Source organism: Genypterus blacodes, unplaced genomic scaffold (genome assembly GCF_046128005.1).
Source record: "Genypterus blacodes isolate CSIRO-AG114 ecotype Tasmania unplaced genomic scaffold, CSIRO-AGI_Gbla_v1 ptg000005l_1, whole genome shotgun sequence".
NCBI lineage: Eukaryota > Metazoa > Chordata > Actinopteri > Ophidiiformes > Ophidiidae > Genypterus > Genypterus blacodes.
The window spans coordinates 1,787,901-1,810,669 of NW_027466819.1; the positions used below are offsets into that span (position 1 = coordinate 1,787,901).

At 48.1% G+C, this 22,769-nt stretch overlaps 1 protein-coding gene across 1 annotated transcript; it reads left to right on the forward strand.

Annotated features, from left to right (window-relative positions):
* Nucleotides 1–22,318, forward strand: LOC142996385 (protein APCDD1). Its single transcript, XM_076147366.1, has 7 exons — nt 1–88; nt 8,450–8,570; nt 10,955–11,410; nt 16,149–16,335; nt 16,451–16,982; nt 20,046–20,367; nt 20,677–22,318. The coding sequence occupies exons 3-7, from the start codon at nt 11,371–11,373 to the stop codon at nt 21,126–21,128; spliced, it is 1,533 nt and encodes a 510-aa protein (XP_076003481.1). The 5' UTR covers nt 1–88; nt 8,450–8,570; nt 10,955–11,370; the 3' UTR covers nt 21,129–22,318.
* The last annotated feature ends 451 nt before the right edge of the window (nt 22,319–22,769 follow it).

Here is a 22,769-nt window from a genome sequence, read left to right on the forward strand (position 1 = left end):
CACACACACACACACACAGGCTGAGCTGAGCGACAACACAAGCAGCACGATGGGCTCTGAACCAAGCACACACACATGGAAGTTTAAGGTAAGTGCACATAACTGCTTGTTGTTTAAATGTGACATCTAACACCAACCACTGTAAAGCCTGATGAAAGCACGCCTGGATTCATCAGGAGTGTGCGTCTATAGATCCAGACATTTAGAGTTTAGAAATCGTTGAAGAATTTCCCAAACCCACCCTCAGATTACTCGTGGTAAGACGGATCACTTCTATCTACAGCTGCGTCATTTTGATTCCAACCGGGGCTGTGACAGGCGAGCACGCGTCGACTCTCTCACACTCTCTCACACTCTCACACACACTCTCTCACACACTCTCCTGCCATCTGTTTCCAACCTGCTGGAGGGACGAGAGGCGAGTGGGTGAAATGTTTGAAAATCCATTCCCTCACAACTCATCAGTAATGAAGTGTTTGAAACGGCGTGGGGCAGGAGAGGATGGAGGGGAGTGGGGGGCCGGGGGGGCCAGGGGGGGCCGGGGGGGCCAGGGGGGGCCGGGGGGGCCGGGGGGGGCCAGGGGCTCGGTGACAAATCTTCTGCAGGGTTTCTAATGGGCTGAAATCATCACACAACACTCCAGCCGGCACATTTCTAACCTCTGCAGCTCTCAGATGCCTTTATTAATCAGACCTCCTCTAGAAGTGACACACAGACTTGACTCACTTACTCACACCTGGATCGTCTTGACACGGCCGACTGCTGAGGGAAACCTGCTTCAGCTCCAATCAAGGCTCTGATCCTGGAGACTTCACAGATGGAATCACTATCAAGCCTCACGTTTAATGACTTTCACAAAATATACCTTTCAATTTGCATAGCATACCAAAGGCTGGTGGTTCATGTAAAGTGGGAATGTTGACACTGTGGTTGTGGAGTTTGTACAGTTTGGTGATTGGCTGAACTTTATCGTATTTTAAGGCAAATCCAAACCTTTTGATCCGGAACAAAACCTCCTACAAGCCATAAAAAGGGTTTGTGAACGCAGCTTGACCCGGCTTTGAACTATTTTATGCCCTCCACTTATAATTTAATATGCGCACACACACACACACACACACACACACACACACACACACACACACACACACACACACACACACACACACACACACACACACACACACACACACACACCACATTCAGACATATTAGGAAAGGGGATTATGTGTTCAGTTTACCCTCCGCTTGATGTTATGCAAACAAGATTGAGTAAAGTAAGAAAAATGCTCCGGGTTTGACAACGTGGAATCTATTTCTGAGATCTGTCGGGCTCTAATGTGCTGCAGCTGATCCCCCCCCTCTCTCCCTCCTCTCTCTCCCTCCCTCCCCCGCTCGCTTTCACAGGATTATTCCATCTTTCAATCATAAGAATATAACAGATTCCCTAATAGGACACAGACTTGACATTCCGCGTGTCCATGAGGGCCTACGGGGCTTCTTCCCAAATCATACTGTTCACATTGGGCTCCAAACATTCTGAAGATGACAGAAGGCCTGTGACACACACACACACACTGTTCCCATCAAGCAATGTCCAGGAGGAGTGTGAGGTGATGATTTGCACATTGTGCTCACAGTTCCCCTCATACTGTAACTGTGCGCCTGCAGCAACACAACAGAACAGAGCGGAGGATGGACGCTTGTTTAGCATCTCTGTTGTTGGATGTGAACCCAGGGAACGGTTGAGTGAAATCTTTGGAAACTTTAGGTCACATCCCTAATGATGCTTTCCGCCCTGTTTGATTTGGAATCTATTTAAGGAAGGAGAGTTCACCAGCCTCCGCCGCATCTGCTGAGAAGATGAAGAGATGTGTGTAAACATTGCTCCAGGTGTGTGTGTGTGTGTGTGTGTGGAGATGCTTTATCTTTGCATCAAGGAAAAGGCGAACGTCTCTAATCATGCGCTGGACAAACACAGAGGGGCCTCCTCCTGACCTTAGACCACAGAATGTAACCGTGCTCTCTGGGTCACTGGAGCACAACTAACACACACACACACACACACACACACACACACACACACACACAGCAGGTAAATGAGACTAAATTGCACCCACATACACCGTGAGGAAAGAAGGAGAGATTGCGTATGACTGCACGTACACACACCCCCACACACACACACACACTGTAGGTAAATGGGATTGAATTACAAGCACACACACACACACACACACACACACACACACACACACATCCAGGCCTGCATGCACACACACACTCACAGTGACTGATGGGAGAGTCAGACACTGCTGAGTGGTTGCATTGTTGATGACAAGGATCCGTGAAGGAAGGACAGCCTTCCTGCCTATGATCTTGTTGTCGTGGAGACAGCAGGGCTCAAGTCAAATAGATTAGCTTGAGATCCTTTGATGTTTAAGAGGAAAACCAAAGAGGATCCTTAAATTGGCGCCAGTTTGCCACATAAAATAAACCACTGGCATACTTTGGGAACATTTATGTCAAGAGCTTTGGTCTGAGTGGAAGTTCACTGGAAAAATCTGTTTTCAAAGCGCCTCAAACCAACACATTGTACTTTTTAAGCTGTGTGTCTCGGGCAGACTGAAATACACTTACTGGCTAATTTAAAGCTCATTGTGTTGAGAGGAAGGGGGACGGAAACGCCGACCTCGTTCACTCCAAGAGCCGAGAGGGATTCTGGTCATATCATAAAAAAAATGTCGTGAAATGTTAAGATTTTGGAAATTCCCCGAACCGAGAACGTTTAGTAGGTTTAGTAGGTTCTTTCCCCGCTCGTCTAAATCGGCTCATAACTTTTTGAGTAATCACGAATCCTCCACATGTAAATATGAAATATGTAACGTGAGTGTGTGTGTGTGTGTGTGTGTGTGTGTGTCAGGTTTCAGTTGTTATGTATGAACGACTGGTGTGTTTGTTGAACGTGTCCATTAAGTTGATTCTGATCTTGACGGTAATTTAAACTCCATTGAAACTCTTCGCCGATGTCGCTCACAAGATGTACTCCGTGTTTTTCCTCTTCTTCTTCTTCTTCGGTAAACAAAATCAGCACCCGGGGTTCGTTTTTGTTTATGGCATGTGGGGTTTGGACTCTGGGCCAATCGAAACAATTCTATCTTGCCAATGTTCTTCCCTCCATCCTGCATTACACCGTCAGTGTGGTTCCCTCAGTTTGGTTTACTGCATAAACAGATATCTGTCATACGGGGCAAACACTTCGTCTCAGATCTGCTTCACACAGGGAGAGAGGGAAAGAAGGAAAGAAAGAAGGAAAGAAGGAGAGAAAGAAAGAGAGAACGACCTCCTCCCTCCTCTGCAGACCATACATCACTTCTCTTCCTCTACCAGATTCATTTCCCTCTCCTGCTCTTACTTCTCGTCACGGCTCACTCGTCTTCTCAGTTAACTGTGCATTAACGTCCCCGGTGAGACCAGAAGAGAATTCTTAATGTACGCCTTTATGTTTATGCGGTGGGAGGCCGAGGACGGAGTTCCCTCGGCCCGCCGCCAAACCCCACGGTGTCATATGAGGGTCATAAATCAGAACTATAATGAGGTTTGTGTAATGGTACGGTACCAGCGCCGTGGTTACGGAGGAGACGGATTGATCCAGTCTGTGTTCTGTCGTGCTGCTGGTGTAGCTGGTGGCCTGGCGCTCAGACACACAGTCCTACAAGCAGAGGACCAAAGGGACGGATCCAGAGGGACGGACCCAGAGGGACGGACCCAGAGGGACGGACCCAGAGGGACAAACCCCTGTGTCAGCAAACTGAGAAATCCACCCCGAAACATTTGGCTCAAAAAAAGCCACTGGAGACAAACAGAGTGTTGTGTTGTGTCGTGTGTTCTTACTGTTTCCAGAGATTAAGAGCTTTTGGGAGCAGAATATTAAGATAAATCAAGTTGTTGTATATTTTAGGTAGGATTTCTCATTTCTTGGAAACATCTTTCAACATTTTCCCTCATTTCTATAGTGGAATATTGCATCTCTAGTGAGTAAACTAAGTTGTTACTAACTTTGCTCTCTTGTTCTTGATCTACTGACAGATCTAATGGAACATGTTGGGGCGTGTTCCCTTTCTACTGTCTAATCTTCCTGTACAGCCGGCCTGTGTAACTCTTCCTACACTCCCACTGGGAATTCGGGCTCATCGTCATTAGCAACCAACGATCCACACTCCTTGTCAGTGTGTATTTACTGAAGATATCTGCAGCATTTTGGATCAATTTGGTGTTGGCGGATGTGCTCTGGCTTTGTGATTGGTATTGGCAGGAAGTCTGGGTTTGGATCGAGCTTCAGTTTGCAGATGAGCACACAGTTGTTGTTGCTCACAGAAGGTTCAACGTTTAAAGTTTCAGTAATCATAGGTTTGCTCCTTTTCGGTGTGTTTGTGATCTGATCGCCTGTACTGGCTGCAGACCTCTGGATTGGACTCCTTGTTGTCAGGGGAAGCTAACGGCAACCATCATGCTGAGGCCATAACATCCTGCAGAAGTCCGTTCAGTGATTCCTTCAGCGTTGTCCCTCTGTCCTTTCGTTCCTGTAAATCAAGTTGTTCAGTCGCATTGATCCAACTTGTTGTGACATTGTAATGAGTATAATCTAGGTGTTGCACTGATTGTGACACACTGTGAGTCACACTAACTGATAACAAAGGACTCGTCACTCGGTCCCATTTTGTCTCTGGTTTGAATCAAGATCCAGATCCAGATCGTTCCCAATGACATCACCAAGCAGGATATTAAATATAACCATTTTCCTCAGTAAAAATTACTCTTTTGTCTTTTATGGTCCCAAACCGCCACTTAAAATCATTGTACAACACTCTCCACAGATGTTGTTGTGGCGAGCGTTTGTGTGTTTTGATGTGGATTGTTGTAATCTCCAAAATATGGACTCATTCATTTCTTGGGAGGGGAAAAAGTTAGATCAGTCATTAATGCCAATATGATGGAGTCTTTTTCCAGTCTGTTAAGCCCACAACCATAAAACTACAATCAACTCACATTTATTTGAGCCTTTGCTTTCTTTATTAAAAAATTCAATAATATTCATGGTAAATTAGTTACTTGTTTAATGACAGAACTCTAATCCAAGCACGTCCTGGACTTTTGAGGCTGTGTGTCACGTCGCGTTGCTGAAGCTCCAAACCTCCTGCCACCTCCCGGGGAGCCTGCTGCGCTCTGATTGGACGGTTCAGTCGCCTGGTAGTTTGCGTCTAAGCGGGTGTGCAGTTTGGTAAACTCAAATCTGTTACATATCAAAGTAAACATGTCACAGAACTAACAGATGAATCAGAATTGTAGCTTTGGGGTTTGCCTCTCTGGATGCTTTTCTATAGGACACGTCTACACACAGTATAGATCTATAGATACCTCATACTTTCCTGCTCCATAGGCATTGAATAATAGTTTGGTATCTGTTTCCTTGTGCACTTTGGCACAGAGAGACCTGCTGTTCTTTATCCTTGTTGCTTTGTATTGACTGTTACACTACCCATGGTGTCGTGTCTCAGTCCTGGGGACATGGCGGCCGTGTGTGTGTCTGCTTTGGTGTGGCTGACTTTACAGTAAACTAGGCTGGCACACAGGCAGGCACCCCCTTCCTCCCCCCATGCCCCCCCTCCTCCTCCTCTGCACCCATCTCCTCTCTCTCTCTCTCGCTCTCTTTTTATTTATTTATATATATACACATACAGTATATATATATGTGCCTCTACACCACAAGCCAGTCCAAAGAGCATCTGGTTCCTCTTGGGCCTGCGGTCACAACACTGAGCAAGTGCCACATCAAAGCTCCCTGCATCCAGCCCACAGAGGAGAGGAGGAGGAGGAGGAGGAAGAAGAAGAAGAAGAAGGGGCGAAAATCTGGGACAAATTCTGTTTCACACACACACCGCAATCTGTCTTTGCTCATGGAAAGATTGCAGTGAGGATCCCTCAGTCACCGAGCGGCTCGCTGAGTCTCCTCTGGCTCCCACGCTCGTCCTCTTACGTCTGTGAGGAGACGCTTCTGAAGCTCTGCAGTTGAGAGCTGTCATCTTCTGTTGCATTAGCCTCACGTCGTTGTCGTGTCGTCGTGGCGATGCGACCGTGATGGCAGGATTGAGGTTTTAAGCCTCCGTCTTCTGTGTGAGCGCTCGGGAAAATCCCCCAACAAACAAATCTGCTCTGTCAGAGACGTCCAAACTCCTCTAATGTCTTTCCTGTCTTCAAGCCCGGGCACGCACACACATACACACACAAACACACAGACATACACACACAGACACAGACTGGAGATCAAATGTTGAGGGGTGGGTTGGTATGTTTTGAAACGTGATCCTATAGTAATTTCCCTGTCAGTCAGACGCAGCGCTGAGGCAAACATGAGTGTACCTGCCGCTTCCTGCCACTTCCTGCTCCTTCCTGCCGCTTCCTGCTGCCTTTTGTGTCGGACAGCGGAACATTTTTCACTCTGCGCTCACATGTTGTGACATTAGATGTGAACGGCAATGAATTACCATTAAATACCTCTTCATGTCTGTTCTGAGCCGTCTGTATTAGGAACAGATGGAAACCTAACGCGCCAGGAGGCTCGCATGTTTACTCAGAAAGGCCGGCCAGCACTGGAAAGGTTGTTGGTTCGAACCCAAGACACCCACTTAAGTACTGATAGACAAGGATACCACACATTTCCTCTGCATCACCAGATCCAGATGGGAGATTGATAGTATATGTTAAGATTAAGTATGTGTTCAGATAAATAAAAGCTCTTTATTTGAAGACAAAATATTAGATCAACCAATCAGCTTATGCAGTACATGGCTCTTATAAATCACAAAACACACTGAAGTGTTTCTCCTCCGCTTGATCCTTTAACCTTCCTCACCTACAGCTTCTGTTTTCTTGTGTTTCCACTTTTCCCGAGCTCTTCATCTTCCAGCGTGATCAGAATCCCGGCGTTCCTCCTCCGCTGGGAGACTCCAGACTCTCTGCTCCTCTTTCCTGCCACCTGTGTGCAGAATGTTCTGGATGGTCAGGAAGCCCTTCACAGCTTATTGTTCCTCTTCAACACTTTCCTGACAGAGCCTTTGATCCCTGCAGCTGCCTGTCACACCCGCGGGAATCAACCGCTCCGATGGAAATAAGCTGAGATCTCCGCGTTCGACTCTGCGGCAGCCGAGCGAAGGAAACTCTGATTTCTTCTTTGTGCTTTGTCCCTCTGCAGCTCGCCAAACGTGTGTAACTCTACTCTGCAAGTATAATTTTGTTGAGTCGATGTTATTATGTCATTCTAACGTAGCCGCTGGTGGAAGACGTACACACATCCTCCACTTGAGTGATGAAGAGTTCCCATATACGACGCAGACGACGCCAATCAAACCAGGTCCAGTCTGTGGAAACGTATCTGTGATTTATAATTCCGACCAAATCCCATCAACCACTCTCCCCACTAACACTGAGTACCTATACACTCGGTTTTTACGGTCACTGAAAGAATGCGTCATGTATATTTATGGTTATGGTCGTCGTACTTTTGACATAAATCACTGCAGCACAGCGCTCGCTGTCATGGCCGCCCGCTCGCCCAGCAGCTGGCATCGGGCCGGACCGACGGGGGCCAGAGGCCGCTGGATGGGCCGGAGCCCACAAGACCCACAACCACAGCTGAGTCAGGCCTGCTGGAGCGGCAGGCTGGCCCTCTGAGCTCACAGGGAGAAGGGTCGCGTCGTACAGAGGGAAAGACAGATTTGTGCTTTTTACTCTCTTCTTCTTCTTCTTCTTCAGAATAACCGTGAACACTCGCTTTTGTCTTGAGATCTGTCCAAGATGAACACCTCGTTACAGAGAACATGGTCGCCGTTTAGCCGTGTGTTTTTGTATATCGGCTCTCTGTTTCATTGCTGTCAGTCACCTGACACCCGCAGGGAGACACGTCGGTATCCTGAAGGAAATGTTCCCCTGAACGCCTCACGAGCTTCACTGTTTGGCATTTCTGTGACGTTTCAAGCTTGGATTCTAACAAGACGGAGAAGGTTGAGATCTTTTTCATGCATGGCAGAAGAACTGATGGATGAGCGCATCAGAGTGTGTGTGTGTGTGTGTGTGTGTGTGTGGTTTCTCCTTGACCCTGTCCGGCTGCTTTCCTGCGCACTGTTTCAGACTGGATCTCCACAATGGGATCTCTCGTTCGTTGCACATGGGAGTATTTACCAAAGCAACGCAGATGAAAAGATGCCCCAAACACACACACACACACACACACACACACCCCTCCCTCCTCCCCCAACCTCCTCTCTGCTTTTCCGTCTCATTCTCCTTTTTTCTCCCTTTTTTCTCCCCCTCTGTTCCTCCTCCTCCTCCCCCTCCTCTTCCTCCTCCCAGTCTGGATTGATTTAAGTGTTTTCAATTGTCTCTGCTACAGATGTCGGCCATATTGAATCTGAAGTGAACTTGGAGCCGGGCCTTCTCCTCTGAGCTCTGCCATGTGGGGAAACGAAGGAGAAGAGGCGGAGAATCACTTCGTCTGGATCCTCCTGGATCGGGTAACGTTTACGAACACGAGCACGATGAAGAATAGATAATGATGAATGAAGAAGACGGGGCCGATTGCGACAAACAAACACAAGACACACATCCTTTATCCCTCCATAATCACTGGCTCCCTTTACATTACCAGCAATCATCAGCCAATGACCGGAGTCTGTGTTCCATCTTCATCGTGTGTCCCGCCCTCCTCAGCTCTGCTTTCCAGAAATGACACCAAAGTCTGCAGGGAGTCATGAAAAAAAGAAGAAGAAGAGAGGCAAACAGAAAACAGCAGAGTCATCCCGTTCCTCAGAACACGACTTTAATCAGAAGCAGAGCCACAGCAGCTTTGAAACGTCCCCGGTGCCGTTCATCTGCTCTGACATGTCTGAGGACGCTGACGATAAAAGACAAACCAGAAGAAGATGTTAGAATCTTCCCTCCCGGTTTCAACTTTGGGGGGCGATTCAGAGTTTAGACACAAAATCTTCATCAGGCTCGTAACACCAGTGACAGAGTTTCTATCCTCCGCTCCTTATAGCTTCTTCTAAAGTCTCCGGTCCAGATTTTTCAGCAGCTTTACTGTCCCACCGACTCTTTTGACAAGCTGAGCTCTCTTATTTCCCCCTCACACACACACACACACACACACACACACACACACTCACACAAAGAGAGTGCATTGATGCTTTGATTAGCCACACAGGACAACACAGGGGTCAACACAGCAGAACAGGCCTCCCAGTCTCACCTCCCTCCCTCTCCCCGACACAGAGCCCTTATTAATACCTCCTTCCGGGCCCTTGCAAATCCCATCAGTCTTGTTTGTCCACCTCTCTCGCTCTGTAGCTTTGCGCCGGAACCTGAGAAAAGAAGGGGGAATTGAGAATAGAGGGCTGGAGTCACTCTCCCAGAGCGCAGGATCCAGGATTAGAGGTAAAAGAGCAAACACCGCCGTGCATACTGAGGGAGGTTAAGACGCCAAACAATAGAAATTAATTACGACTCCCTCTTGCTCTGCTGATGAAGGGCTGAAGGATTATTGGATCAGCACACCAAATACTGTTTTTGTATTAGATGGAGGCTCTTTCTGTGTGATTGAAGCTGCACGGGCCCCAAAAATAGAAAATACTTCAAAAGACAAGTTTCCTTTTAAGCCCCGGACTTATAGGTTTGACTGAGCTTAAATATTTGTTAGAGTTCATTAACTTCTATCTCTTTACAAGTGCATGCAAAAGTTAGTGAGCCCTTTAGGAATGAATTGGATTTCTGCACGAGTTCCTCATCAAATGTGGGCTGAACTGGATCTGAATCACAGACACACACATTCAGCCAAAACTAATAACACACAACATTTGGGCTGTTCATGCCTCGGTTCAACAAATTGTTCAGTCAGTCAAGCAAATAAATGTGTGTGAACCTTTTATTAGACATTTGAAGATGTGTCCTGGAGCTGCTGGTGAGACGTTCAGGGACATCACTCACTACAAAACAGCTTTGATTCAGGAGACGTTTGTCAATTCTTGCATGAAAGTCTCACTTCACGTCACGGGACAGAAAAATGTAAATGAGGCGATTGAACTTAATTGACTTAACTTAACTTAACTTAACTTAACTTAACTTAACTTAACTTAACTCTATCCAACTTCCAAGTAACAGTTGAGAACAAAGCTGAACTTGATCGACACATCGTTTATCTTCATCTTCATCTTCATCTTCCTCTTCATGTGTGATTCCATTAGTAGTGCAGCAGCAGGTTTGGTGCAGACAGAACAGAGGCTGAGTGGAGGAATGAGGAGCAGCAGAGTCGCCTGAGGGGTCAAAGATCACAGAGAGCATAAAGAACCACAAGCTGAAAGAGACAGAGGGGCCCAAACTCAAAGCCAAGGTCTGTCTGTCTCTCTCTCTCTCTCTCCCTCTCTCCTCCTCCCCCCTCCCCCTCCCTCTACCTCTGTCAGGTGTAGTGAAGCTTTGTTGTTCTTTCCTTCAGGCAGGTTTATGATGAAAAGGACCATAATTTCAGAGCCGTAGTTTGGGGGGAAAATGTGGAGCATCCATCATGGTGTGTGTGTGTGTGTGTGTGCGTGCATGCGTGCGTGCGTGCGTGTGTGTTTGTGTGTGTGTGTGACAAAAGTTTCACCCAAACATGGATTGAATGAGTGAAACATTCTACACTGTAAAAAGATCAACCTTACATGTCAGATGTGCTGCATGAAGTGAGTTAGACATGTTGAGTGATTTAAATGTGTTATTATGATGCAGGAGATATAACAGATGTACATAAACACACAGCAGCTGCAGATTTGCATGAGGCGATGACGTATGACTCCTTTACACTAAACTCCTTCACCCTCACATCTTCTTCTTCTTCTTCTTCTTCTTCTTCTTCTTCTCTTTCCAGCGTGCATCTAACGGTAGAAGGCTGCAGCCCTCCACACACTCCACGCCCATGAGCTGTGCAGAAAGGCGGGGTGAAGACACACACTCACTCACTCACTCTTACACACACTCCCCTCTCCGCAGGACGCAGGACGCACCGGAGCCGCGCGTTAAAGCACCGAGTCCTTTGGGTTTCGCTCTTTACCCGAACAAGAAGCGAAGCCGGTTGGACCCGAACCCGGCGCGATTCTTTTCACCTTTTCTTAGTTTTCTTCTCTGCTGCAAACTTGGACACGTGTTTCCTAGGATGCGCGGAGACCAGCGAAGTGTTTGGACCGAGCAACGGAGCCACAAGGTTCGGGAGGGTTCGGCCATGAGCGGGGACGCTGCGTAAAGGGACTTAAACTGAAGATCATCTCCATCTCCATCTCCTCCATCATGAGACCCTCTGCTGCTCTGCTGCTCGTTGCTCTGCTGGGTGAGCGAACACTTTCACACGCTGATCAGACTGATTCTTCTGATATGAAGCATCAATCACTATGAAGGTGGAGATGTTTGGTGATTAATATTTGAAAAGAGACGGAAATGTTGGCAAAACTAAACCAGATTTGAATGAATGAGGCTCAAACTTTATCCAAACCTGAAAAGTAATAAGATCATTCACACAAATATGTTTTAATGTCTTTGTTATTACTATTTAATCTTCTATTATTGTGGTATATTGCCTTTAAAGCTGATATAATGCGATAAAGGTCAGGGACAGCTCTCCTCACCTCCGCACACCTGTTCACCACCATGTGAGAGTGTGTGTCTGTGTGTGTGTGTGTGTGTGTCCAGCAGGATTAGTGATAATCATTTGAGTCTGCGGTCACAGTGATGTACATATTTGAAAGCTAAAAGGCAATAAAAAAGTTTCCCCAGGGCATCCATGGCAGATGAAAGCGCCGAGACAGTTAAGAGCCACTTAAAGCATCCGTCCCTGATGAAACCCTCGTCTGAGCAGCAGAGGATTATGGGAGTGCAGTTGACCCGATCCATCTGCTGCCTGTGACAGCGGAAGGCAGCGTTTTTGGCTGCGACTTCAAATGACCCGGCCGAGACAAAACGATATTTTGGAATCCACTTACCCTTAAGTGTGTTTAAGTGAATCTAACATTCAATTAAGTGGTGTGTTATTGCAGCCTTTCCTAGTGGCAATGAAAATGCACTGTCAGCCTGGATTAGTGTGTGTGCTGGGAATTTATGGGCAAAGCAAACCTCAGCCTCTGGCCTCCAGAGAGCGACACAGCAAAGTTAGAAATGGACGCCAGCGCAGCAGGAGAGAGAGTTTGGAGTGTGTGGACTTGACCTTTCTGACAGATCTCAGTCTAGTCGGACGTCTGAAGCGTGTGTGTCTTTGTGTTTCATCACTTCTGAAACACACGGGAGACTCTGAGCAAAGTGTGTCTGCTTATTATCCACTTATTCTGCTGTTGTGTGTGTTTGTTTGTTTGTTTGTGAGTTCTTATCTTCAGCTTGTCTCTTTGCTGTCGTTGTGTTTTGAAGACGACTCACTTCTGAGTGAATGTCTCTCATATGGTTATCAGTGGTTGAGTACAGAGGGTAAATTAGATCATTTAGACAGCAAGGGACAAAGGATTCTGACCAAACGTTGTCAGTCAAATGCTGAAAAGCTCATTATAAGAGGCCTTTAAATACTATTATAACTATTGATTCATCTTTTTTCATTTAGTATAATGTCAATAAAAGGCTAATTCTGTTTTTTGACCTATTAACAGACAAAAAAGCCACATTTATCCAGTTTACAATTTTTTTTACAATAATCAGCAATTCTGTTCATTTGTGAAGCTGAAACAGGCAAAAGTTCATCAAACTGTAAATGCAAGTTTAATTGTGATTCTGTTTTAATTAAGAATGAGACTTTTATAACTTTATTTCAGTGCAGCTCATTTAAATTTGAGCTTTTTGTGATTTTTCTTCTTTTTTTGGTGCAACCTGCTGAGAAAAACAGTTATTGATCAACTTAATAAATCAGCTGGTACCAAAGAGCCCAATCAGTCAGAGCACTTTTATCTATCTTGTCATAAATGAGTAAAATACTTTAATATCATTTGGAACAGTTTGTAAAATCCTCCAACAGACAAACTGCATGAACAAAGACGAGCTGGTAAATGAGACGAGGACTCGGCGGACAAATCCAGCCAGTTGGCGTCTTACTTAATGGACGAAAACCACATTTGTAGCAGCGTTTGAAATGGTGATTTAGCTCCTTCAAAGTAAAAGTCTGTAAGTGTTTGTGTTATTTTGTCTCCCCCTCTTTAAAAAGCCTCAGCTGCCAAACTGTGGGCTACAAAGACACAAAGTCAAAGAGCCTCTGTTGTGTGTGGGCACTGTGGATTCATGCTAAACTCGTTGTCCTTTTCCTCTGCTGCCTGCGCTGGCACAGGACACACACTTTTTTCTTCCTGTTCCCCAAAAGCACAGTGGAGTCTCTCTGGTTGTCAGGGGTCCCAGTGCTGTTACCTCACCGGTGGGATCAGGCCAACTGGAAATGTTCTCTGTGGTTCCAGGGCTCTGGGAGTTTTGTGGGCTCTTTGATTTAGACGGAGAGGAACAGTTTGTGAAGGGCGAGGGAGAGAGAGGGAGAGAGAGAGGGAGAGAGAGAGAGAGAGAGAGCTAGAGAGGGAGGGAGAGAGGGAGAGAGAGAGAGAGAGAGACTGCTGTCGTTGTCCTAATGAGGGAGAATGTTAAGAAACTGGTCCAACATTCAAGAAAATCACAGCACACACACACACACACACACACACACACACACGCGCTCCAAAAGTGTGTGTGACAATTCCTCTGAGCAGATTTCAAAAACAGACGCTACATGATTTGTGTTTAATTGTCCCTGGATTCCATTTTGAGTTTTTCCTGCAATAACTTTTTGGTTTTGTTTGCAAAATTATTCACAGCTGTGTATAAATTCCTTAACGTGTCAAACTTATAACTCTGTACTGTCACCAAGTCTCCATGTCTCCACTCCGTCAACGTGAGCAGATGAAACGTCTGCGAGAGCTGCAAAGGCCCAAATCCAAGTCCTGTCCTATTTGGTTCCGTCCTGGTCTACTCCTGCAGACCCCATGTGACCTGAGGAGTCACACGGCCTTCTGCAGGCGGGGACGAGCGATGAAGAGTCCAGACGCTTGGATCGACTCCTTGCTTGATAACGTTCCGCTGCACGTCTGCTCGTCTATTTGTTTGTTGTCTGTCATGAAGCGACTTCTCCATTGACGACAAAGAGGAAGTGCAGCGCTCAACACCGTCGACTCTTCACCTCCTTATCCTCGCCTCCTTCCTGTGTCTTAACCCGGTATTCCCATAATATCCGGTCTGTGTTTTACAGCAGATATGAGCTGTCTCTCTCTAATCCCGCTTGGCTGCTCTCTGGGAGCTTGTCGAGCTTTTTGGCCGCAGCAGCGACTAATCAGCCTGGACTGGAACTCTGCAGGGAAACCCCCGGTAGTCTTCCTCGCCTGTCTTCTTCATTACATTACATTACATTACGATCATTTAGCAGACGCTTTTATCCAAAGCGACTTACATCACATTACCACCCTTCGCAGAGGGGGGAGCAATTGCGGGTTCGGTGCCTTGCTCAGGGGTACCTCGGCAGGGACTCGAACCGGCAACCCTCCGGTTCCCAAGCGGAAGCTCTACCCACTGAGCTACTGCCTGCCTGCCTCTTCACAATGTAGCGTTAAATCCCGACGAAATCCCTGGCGACTCCGCACCGACGGTTAACCTTAATGTGTGTGTGTGGCTGTGGAGCCTAATCCCCATCATCCCTGAGGATCCAGGTTAGAGTGGATATACATGAGGACCTAAAGGAGCCGCTCGTGCTCCTGTGGACGTTTTTAAACTCCATCTTCGGGTGGAAACGCACGTGTGTTTGTGCGTCCTGCCCTGAAATCGACCTGCTATTAAACCCAGCGTGCTCTCTGCTCCGCCGGGCGTCTGTGAGGTGAAGAGTTTGTTTGCATTACACACTCACCAGGTTCCCTTTAAATAAATTTGCACACACACCGGTGGTTTCTGCTCTCCTCTCTGTGAAAACAAGCTGTTGGCAGTCGCTCAGGGTCTCGCCGACCCCCCCCCCTTACCCCCTCACCCCCCTCACCCCCTCGTCCAGGCCTGACTGCAGGTGCAAAAAGGCCTCACACACACGTATACACACACACGCACACTGAGAAACTGTGTGTGTGTGATATGGTCTTTGATATGGCCATGGCTCCGGCCTCACTAATGCCACCAGCTGAGTTGGGGGATCAGGTCTCCTCAGGTCCTCCTCCTCCACCTCCTCCTCCTCCTCCTCGTGAGCCCGAGCGTCTGCGGGTCTGGAACAGCTGGATGGATCTTTGTTCTTTTATGGAGCTTTGGAGTTCTTTTAATCAGATGTTTTTGTTCCTCCCTCTGTGTTATTAGTCTCAAATTAAAAGCACAGCGGCGACCGCAGCGGCATTCCAGAGGCGCTAAACGATACGGCGAGGCGAGGCGGGTCGTGTCCAATACAAGGAATTTAAGGCAAAGTCGTCATATTTCAAGGTAGATTCTGGCCGATATGAGAGCTTTACATGGAGTAAGGCCCGGCTGGAATGTGAGCTTCTAGCCTTGTTCTTCGCTCCGGGGCTTGAGGACGCTTTCATTTCCGATACTTCATCCCCCCCCCTCCCCTCGCTCAGCCTTGTTGATGGTATTGTTATTTCATGTGGTGCCGGGTCGGTGCAGGGACACGCCGGGAACAGAGGAGGTTTGATCCCACTCACATCCTCTTCTCTGAACCTTCTTTGTAGCTTGATGTGCCGGTGATCTCTCTCCTGTTCTGCTGTGGGGGCAGACATGAAGACTCGTTAGCTCTTCATCTCAGCTTTGGCTTTTCATCACATGATCGACTAATTACACACAAAGGCAGCAGTCATGCCAGGTGCTGCAGGTCACTGGTGAAGCCCTGTAATCCTCAGGCGATGACATGAGTTAAAACGACTAAATTAAGACCTAATCGCTTCAAAGGCGACCGGAGAGATTGAAGAAGTAGAGTGAAAACATGAGAGACAAGAAAGCCAACTGCTCTTTCTGTTTGATCTCAGAATAGTTTGAAATGTCCTGTTTTCCTCCGTGACCCAAACGCCTCATGGTTGTTGTTGTTGTTGTTGTTGTTGTTGTTGCTCCCACAGGCTGGACGGCGGACGCTTCCTCTCTTCATTACTCCGACAGCAGATCTGACCGCCTCTCCATGGAGAAAAGCTTCGGCCGCTCCCTGAAGGAGTCTCAGTGCCATCACATGCTGAAGCACCTGCACAACGGCGCCCGCATCACCGTGCAGATGCCCCCCAACGTAGAGGGTCACTGGGTGTCTACCAGGTTTGCAGCTACACAACACCGACACACAAAACATGAATGTCAGAGCGTCCTTGAATGCACCACCAAGGAAGCATGTACACAACTCCTAATGTTTCCTCTCCATGTTGTCCTGCAGCTGTGAGGTCAGGCCCGGGCCGGAGTTCCTCACACGCTCCTACCGTTTCTATGCCAACAACACCTTCCAGGCCCACCAGTTCTACTACGAGGATAACCACTGCACCAGGCCCACCTACACGCTGGTGGTGCGGGGCCGCCTGCGCCTACGTCAGGCCTCCTGGATCATCCGCGGCGGCACCGAGGCCGAGTACCAGCTCCACCGAATCCAGATGGTTTGTCACACAGCCACCGTGGCCGAGGAGCTCAGCCAGAGGCTCAACCACAGCTGCCGAGGGGCCGCCAAGAGCAAGGGACCTTGGGAGCCCAATGCCAGCTACGAGCTGTGGAGCGAGGAGGGCGGCTGCGACTGCTCCAGGGAGCTCAACTTCGCCATGCACGAGCTGCAGCTGCTGAGGGCGGAGAAGCACTACCTGCACCACAACCTGGACCACCTGGTGGAGGAGCTCTTCCTCGGGGACATCCACACCGAGCCGGCCCAGAGGATGTACTACAGGCCGTCCAGTTACCAGGCGGCTCTGCAGAACGCCAAGGTCAGTGCTTTTAGATCTGATGTCATCGGCTCACTAATGACAACAACCAGCCAACAACCGATCACAGCAGCCGCTCTGTACTGTGAGGGCAGCTGGCAAAATAGAACTCAAAGTGTTTTGTAGTCGTCGTGTGTACTTGGTGTTCTTGGATTGACAACTTGGAAAACGTGTGTGTGTGTGTGTGTGTGTGTGTGTCTAACTCAATAACACACTCTGACCTTTATACACAGACGCAGTGGCAGAAACTGTAAACCTCTTCCTGTGCTGATTTCATCTTCAAACCTCTTCTTCTTCTTCTTCTCTGCTTTGCTCTCAGGATGTCACGTCTACTGTATTTACGCTGCAGAGGCGACGTCGCTCCGCCGGCTGAAACCCGAGCGTGATGTTTTATCTGTCGCCCCTTAACACAGATTACAATAAAATCCCCGTTCAGGTCGTCTGTCGTCTGTCTGTGTAAACATCATTTGTAGGCGGGATGCCGGGGCTGGGAATGTAAACAAAGTTGTGTGATGAGACGAGCTTCCCCTCGTGGCCTCGTAATGAGCAGAGCAGCGCCGCTAAGCCGCTCTGGCCCCGCTGAGACGCAACGTGAGAGCCCGGTCTATCTCCGGGAGCCATCGCCATGTGGCATTCCCCAGAATTTGGAATCACGCAGTCGTATGAATTATTCCACTGAGCGCGTGCCAGCTCTGATTTCATGCATGCCTGAGGCGCGTAATCAAAGCGCCTGAACGCTCGCCGCCTCTCTCTTATCGTACGCTTCCGACGCTTTAACTCACTGACAGCATGGCGACCTTTGGACCGGCCTGGAGTCGGAGCCGTGTCGGGCCTTTGGGAGCGTCCTAAATGCAGACTAATTTGACAGCTTTGGTCAGCGGTGGGGCCGCCGGGTCATCAACTCAGCACATAAATGAGGTTTTTCAATGCTATATTTTGGTGAAGCGGCGGTAGGAAATGCCTCACTCCTTCCTACACAATCTGCTCTCCGCTCCGACCTGGCTCCGGGCTGTAATAGGCTCCTTTTGGGGACTTTTTATTGCCATGGTGACTATCCAAATCCATTAGTGTCAAGCCGTGTGCCCGGGGGCGGCGCGTCCCAGCTCCCAGCTCGTCCTGGTGCCAGTTTGCTCATTTTGCGGTTATTGGGCGGATCTCAGCAGTGATGCAAGAGCCGAGCAGAAGCCTTTAAGTTTGTTTATCCTGCTGCTCTGATTAATGTTGAGTCTCTGAAGGCCGAACGCTGACGACGCTGTTTCTGCTTTGTGGTTTAGTTTCTGTTGCAGTTCCTTTGTGTTGTACTGGTTTGGTCACGGTTCACACTGACAGCGTGCCTGTGAAGTTTTCGTCCCGTTTGTTTTTGGTGCAAATGAGTGGAACATCACTTCTGCATGTTTACTAAGGAGACGCACTGAGGTTTCTGTTGCTTACAAATGACAGAAAAACAGTGTGTGTGTGTGTGTTGTGTGTGTGTTCCTATGGACGAGTGGAACATTTTGGCAGCAGGGAGGGGCCGTCTGAATTGTTTCAACTGCGTATTAGAGAGCAGCTCTATAGAATCGAGCTGCAACATGGAGCTGATGTGATATGAAACTTGTTGTAGATTGTAGTCAACATGTGGGCTGTCGATGGTATTTACCACATTGAAGATGGTCATTGTCCTTTAATTCGGAGTGGAACTGCATCTTATCGTGCATTTGATAATGTGCAGCGTTGTGCAGCGGCGGCCTGAGGCTCTGACTTTGAACATGAACAAGCCAGAGTGATGAGCCTCTACACAGAGAAGGTTCTGGCCTGATCAGCCGTCTCGGGGGGTTTTGGCTGTGTGTGTGTGTGTGTGTGTGTGTGTGCGTGTGTGTGTGTCTCAGTCTGCATGTCAGAGTTTTATGGCCTCAAAGTCTTTTCCACACATGCTACAGAAACTCCTCCGCCTCCTGCTCGCTCTATATATACGACACCTTTCAGGCTTTTTCCCCTCTGCATATATATTTCTGGCACACATGGTCGACACACACATACTTGACATATCCACACAAATGCATCATCCCGGGGCAGCCTTCACCAGAGCCCCCCTCCTCCCCCTCCCCAACATTAACCTCTCACTCTGAGGTGATTGCAGAGCCGAGCTGGGATCGTTTCATCTCCTCGGCCCGGCCAGACTCCTCCTTTCTTCTTCTTCTCAAAGCATTTAAAAAAAAAGAAACTGCCATTAAATCTCACACAGACATAATGTTGTCTTGGAAAAAGAAGGATCGGTTCTCAGGAAGCTTGCTCTTAAATCCTGACCACCCTCAAATAAGAGAGATTCCCCCCCCTTCCTCCCTGGAGTTTTGACCTCGGAGTAGATTTGTGGAAACGCTAAATGTGAACGCTTCCAGCTCGGGATCCACCAGAGAGCCTCAGCTTTCCTCGTGTGAGGACGCTGGGATCACACGGCGCTCTGGGCTCACTAACTCATACCCAGTGAATATGATTAACACACTTTTACAGCTTGACTAACTCATCTGTTAATGTGTTGTCATGTGAGTGAATAGAGTGAAGCTCAGCTGTGAGGAGTCAGATCACACAGTTTGTCTTCGGCGTGAGACTTCCTGTCGTCACGGCTTTTGTTCTGTCCGCAGACTTCTTGTCTTTTTCATGGTAAATGATGCGATCGGCCTGAGGAAATGAGAACGTCTGCGCTCTCCTCGTCTGCGTTCCAGCAGACGTGGAGAGACTGAAGGAAATGGTTTTTTCTTCCTTCACCTCTGAACAGACGCCAGACGGCCTTCATGGGAGTTTCCTGACACAATATACTGATGATGGACTTTTATATGGGACACACTGATTACCACTCAGTCACTGATAACATTCTGCTGTTTTGCTGCTTTCCTTTATCACTAGAATTCATAAATTTCGACAATAATGCATCGTTATCTTCATGTAAATCCCTAAAGCACGCAAAGTTCTTCCTCTTTTTCTATTTATTATCATCATCACAACTTTTATGTCATATTTTTCTTTTGTGTGCATGTCTGCTTTTGTTAAATTAACCGTTTATAACTCATCTAAACTTTCCACCTGCAGAATCATGATCACGGCTGCATCGCCTGTCGCATCATCTACCGCTCAGACGAGTTCCACCCGCCCATCCTGCCGCCTCGTGCCGACCTGACGGTGGGTTTGTACGGCCAGTGGGTGAGCCAGCGCTGCGAGGTTCGCCCCGAGGTGCTCTTCCTCACCCGGCACTTCGTCTTTCACGACAACAACCACACCTGGGAGGGCCACTACTTCCACTACTCCGACCCCATCTGTAAGCACCCCACCTTCACCATCTACGCCCGCGGACGCTACAGCCGAGGGCTCCACTCCACCCGGGTCATGGGCGGGACAGAGTTCGTCTTCAAAGGTAAAGGGTTTGTTTACTACTGATCCAGTTTTGTGATCTTCGTTTGAGGCTTGAGCAGTGGTTGCTTTAAAGAACCAAATGTAGGAGAAGAAGAACGAAGAACGTTTTAGATCACATAGAAAGCGTTTGTTTACTGTTTCTTTTCGATCTTCCATCTGTTGTTTGTGTAGTTTTCACAGGTTTTGTCATTCAAATATTAACTTCCTTCACAATCTCATCACTTTGCTTCTTGCCTCCCTTTGAGAAACGGTTTGGAATGTGTCCTTTAGAAGTGTGCTGAACAGGTCTCTGGTCCTTCTCTCCCTCTAGTGAACCACATGAGAGTGACGCCCATGGACTTGGCCACCACCTCTCTGCTCAACGTCTTCAACGGGAACGAGTGCGGCGCTGAGGGATCCTGGCAGGCGGGCGTGGAGCAGGACGTCACTCTGACCAACGGCTGCGTGGCGCTGGGCATCAGACTCCCGCACACCGAGTACGAGCTCTTCCGTCTGGAGCAGGACACGCACGGACGCTACCTGCTCTACAACGGCCAACGTCCCAGCGACGGCTCCAGTCCCGACCGGCCGGAGAAGCGGGCCACTTCCTACCAGATGCCCTTAGTCCAGTGCTCCACCAGCAGCCAGCGCTCCGACTACAGCCTGGGAGACGACGTGGACCGGCCTCTGCGCCTCCATAATGACTGTGCAGGACGGCACAGAGGCACCCAGCTGGCTCTCACCCTGTTCGTCACACTTCTGCTTCTCTGCAGGCAAAGCTGAAGAGACGTTTCAGCTTTTCTTTACTTTTTAAAGACGGGATGAGTGTGGATTATAAGAAAAGTGACTTGACAAGAAGATGGTACACTTGAACTTTGACCTCTTCTGTGTTTGTGACACTTAAGAGGGGAGGAGGAAGACCCCAAGCAGAGACTGGTCCTCCTTCATCCTCTGGACTCCTTCCCAGCTACCAAAGACTTGCTGCACCACAGTAACTGCACTTTAGAGTGGAGACAGAGATCAGCGCTAATCTGTGTTTCCACAAATTATACAAAAGTCTCAGATGTCTTTACATACATGCATATACACACACAGAGAACCATGTTTACCTGTAACTACCCAGTCATCTCTTGCAAACTGGTGTGTGAGGACATTCACACACATACACACTCTTTGATCAAAGGGGACAGTGAGCTGCTGTCAACAAGCATTTTAACGGTGAAAGGGAACTCCGGTAATTCTATAGCTTTAAGTGAGCAGCAGCCAGGTGTCACTTTACAGGAATATAAAGACAACAAAAGTCTTTCAACTGCAGGAAATGAGTTTCTGTGCATTCTGTGGATAGAGTCTGCAGATTCCCCCACATCAGATATCTACAACAAAACCAAAAGGGATGTGAAGAGTGAAGTCATCATCAGGCACTCAGGAGCGGTACCAACGGCGCCACCTAGGGTCCCTTTGGTGCTCCACCCTACAGGAGTAGTTGTTATATCTTTAATTTAAATCATAGGTGGGTAAATCTGTGACATGATGTTTTATTCACCACATTCTCACCATCGTGTCGTTCCGTCCTGTCCCATCTTGTTTCTGACATTTTGTGGCTTCACTCCAAAATGGCCCCCTGTAATTAAGCTCCTCAGGTACGGCAGCGTCGGCACGCAGCTCAGCTCGCCACTGGAACTTCAATTGTGTCTGTTGCTCGGATTTACAACCCAAAGAAACCAGCTCCCATCTCTTTGGGAGGTGGATCAGCGTGTGTTCAGGAGTTTACCAGCGTGTTTCTATAGCATACCTACATTTTAAAGCATAAAGTAAAAAAACGTTTGGGAACATGGGTTCATGTTCACAGCAGGTTACAGGATTCTGCTACACAAAACAAGTGGATGTGGAATTCGATTCAGCTGATATGTAAAGGAAAAGGTTCCCACAAATGTAACTGGACTCATGTATAAGATTAAAGGTTTGATACTCTACTTTGGTTTTTTTCTGTCCGTGATTTTCACCGGCAAGTACGCCGGCAACAGGACGTTCCCTGGGCCGGAACCAGCAAGTGCGCTATAGAAACACTTGCTGATGCCGACTCTGGAGTGTGAGTGATGGAAGGTCAAGTGGCCAGTAGGGAAAGTGGGGGGGGCCAGCGATATTCCAGAGGACCCCCCCTGGTGGCGCTACTGTCTAGCTCCTTCCCAATTTCCCTTTTTCTCATTCTGGCCATCGCTTTCTTCACCTCTTTTCATTTTCTCATTCTGCTCTTCACGCTTTTATCTCCTTTTCTTGTTCTATGGTTCTTTGTCTTCACCTTTCTTTTCCTTCTCGTTTAAACCTGAATGGCTGAGTAGTTTCACTTGGGACGGCTTAACTCACATGCAATTGTCTTTTGAACCATAGAAGCTTAACTCAACATACGCGCCGCCATTCACGCTG

What these genes read in the sequence shown, in the direction of transcription:
- LOC142996385 (XM_076147366.1), top strand. Translation starts at nt 11,371, where the DNA reads ATGAGACCCTCTGCTGCTCTGCTGCTCGTTGCTCTGCTGG. An exon ending in GGTCACTGGGTGTCTACCAG is followed by an intron (nt 16,336 to 16,450) that starts GTTTGCAGCTAC and finishes GTTGTCCTGCAG; the next exon opens with CTGTGAGGTCAGGCCCGGGC. An exon ending in GACAGAGTTCGTCTTCAAAG is followed by an intron (nt 20,368 to 20,676) that starts GTAAAGGGTTTG and finishes CTCTCCCTCTAG; the next exon opens with TGAACCACATGAGAGTGACG.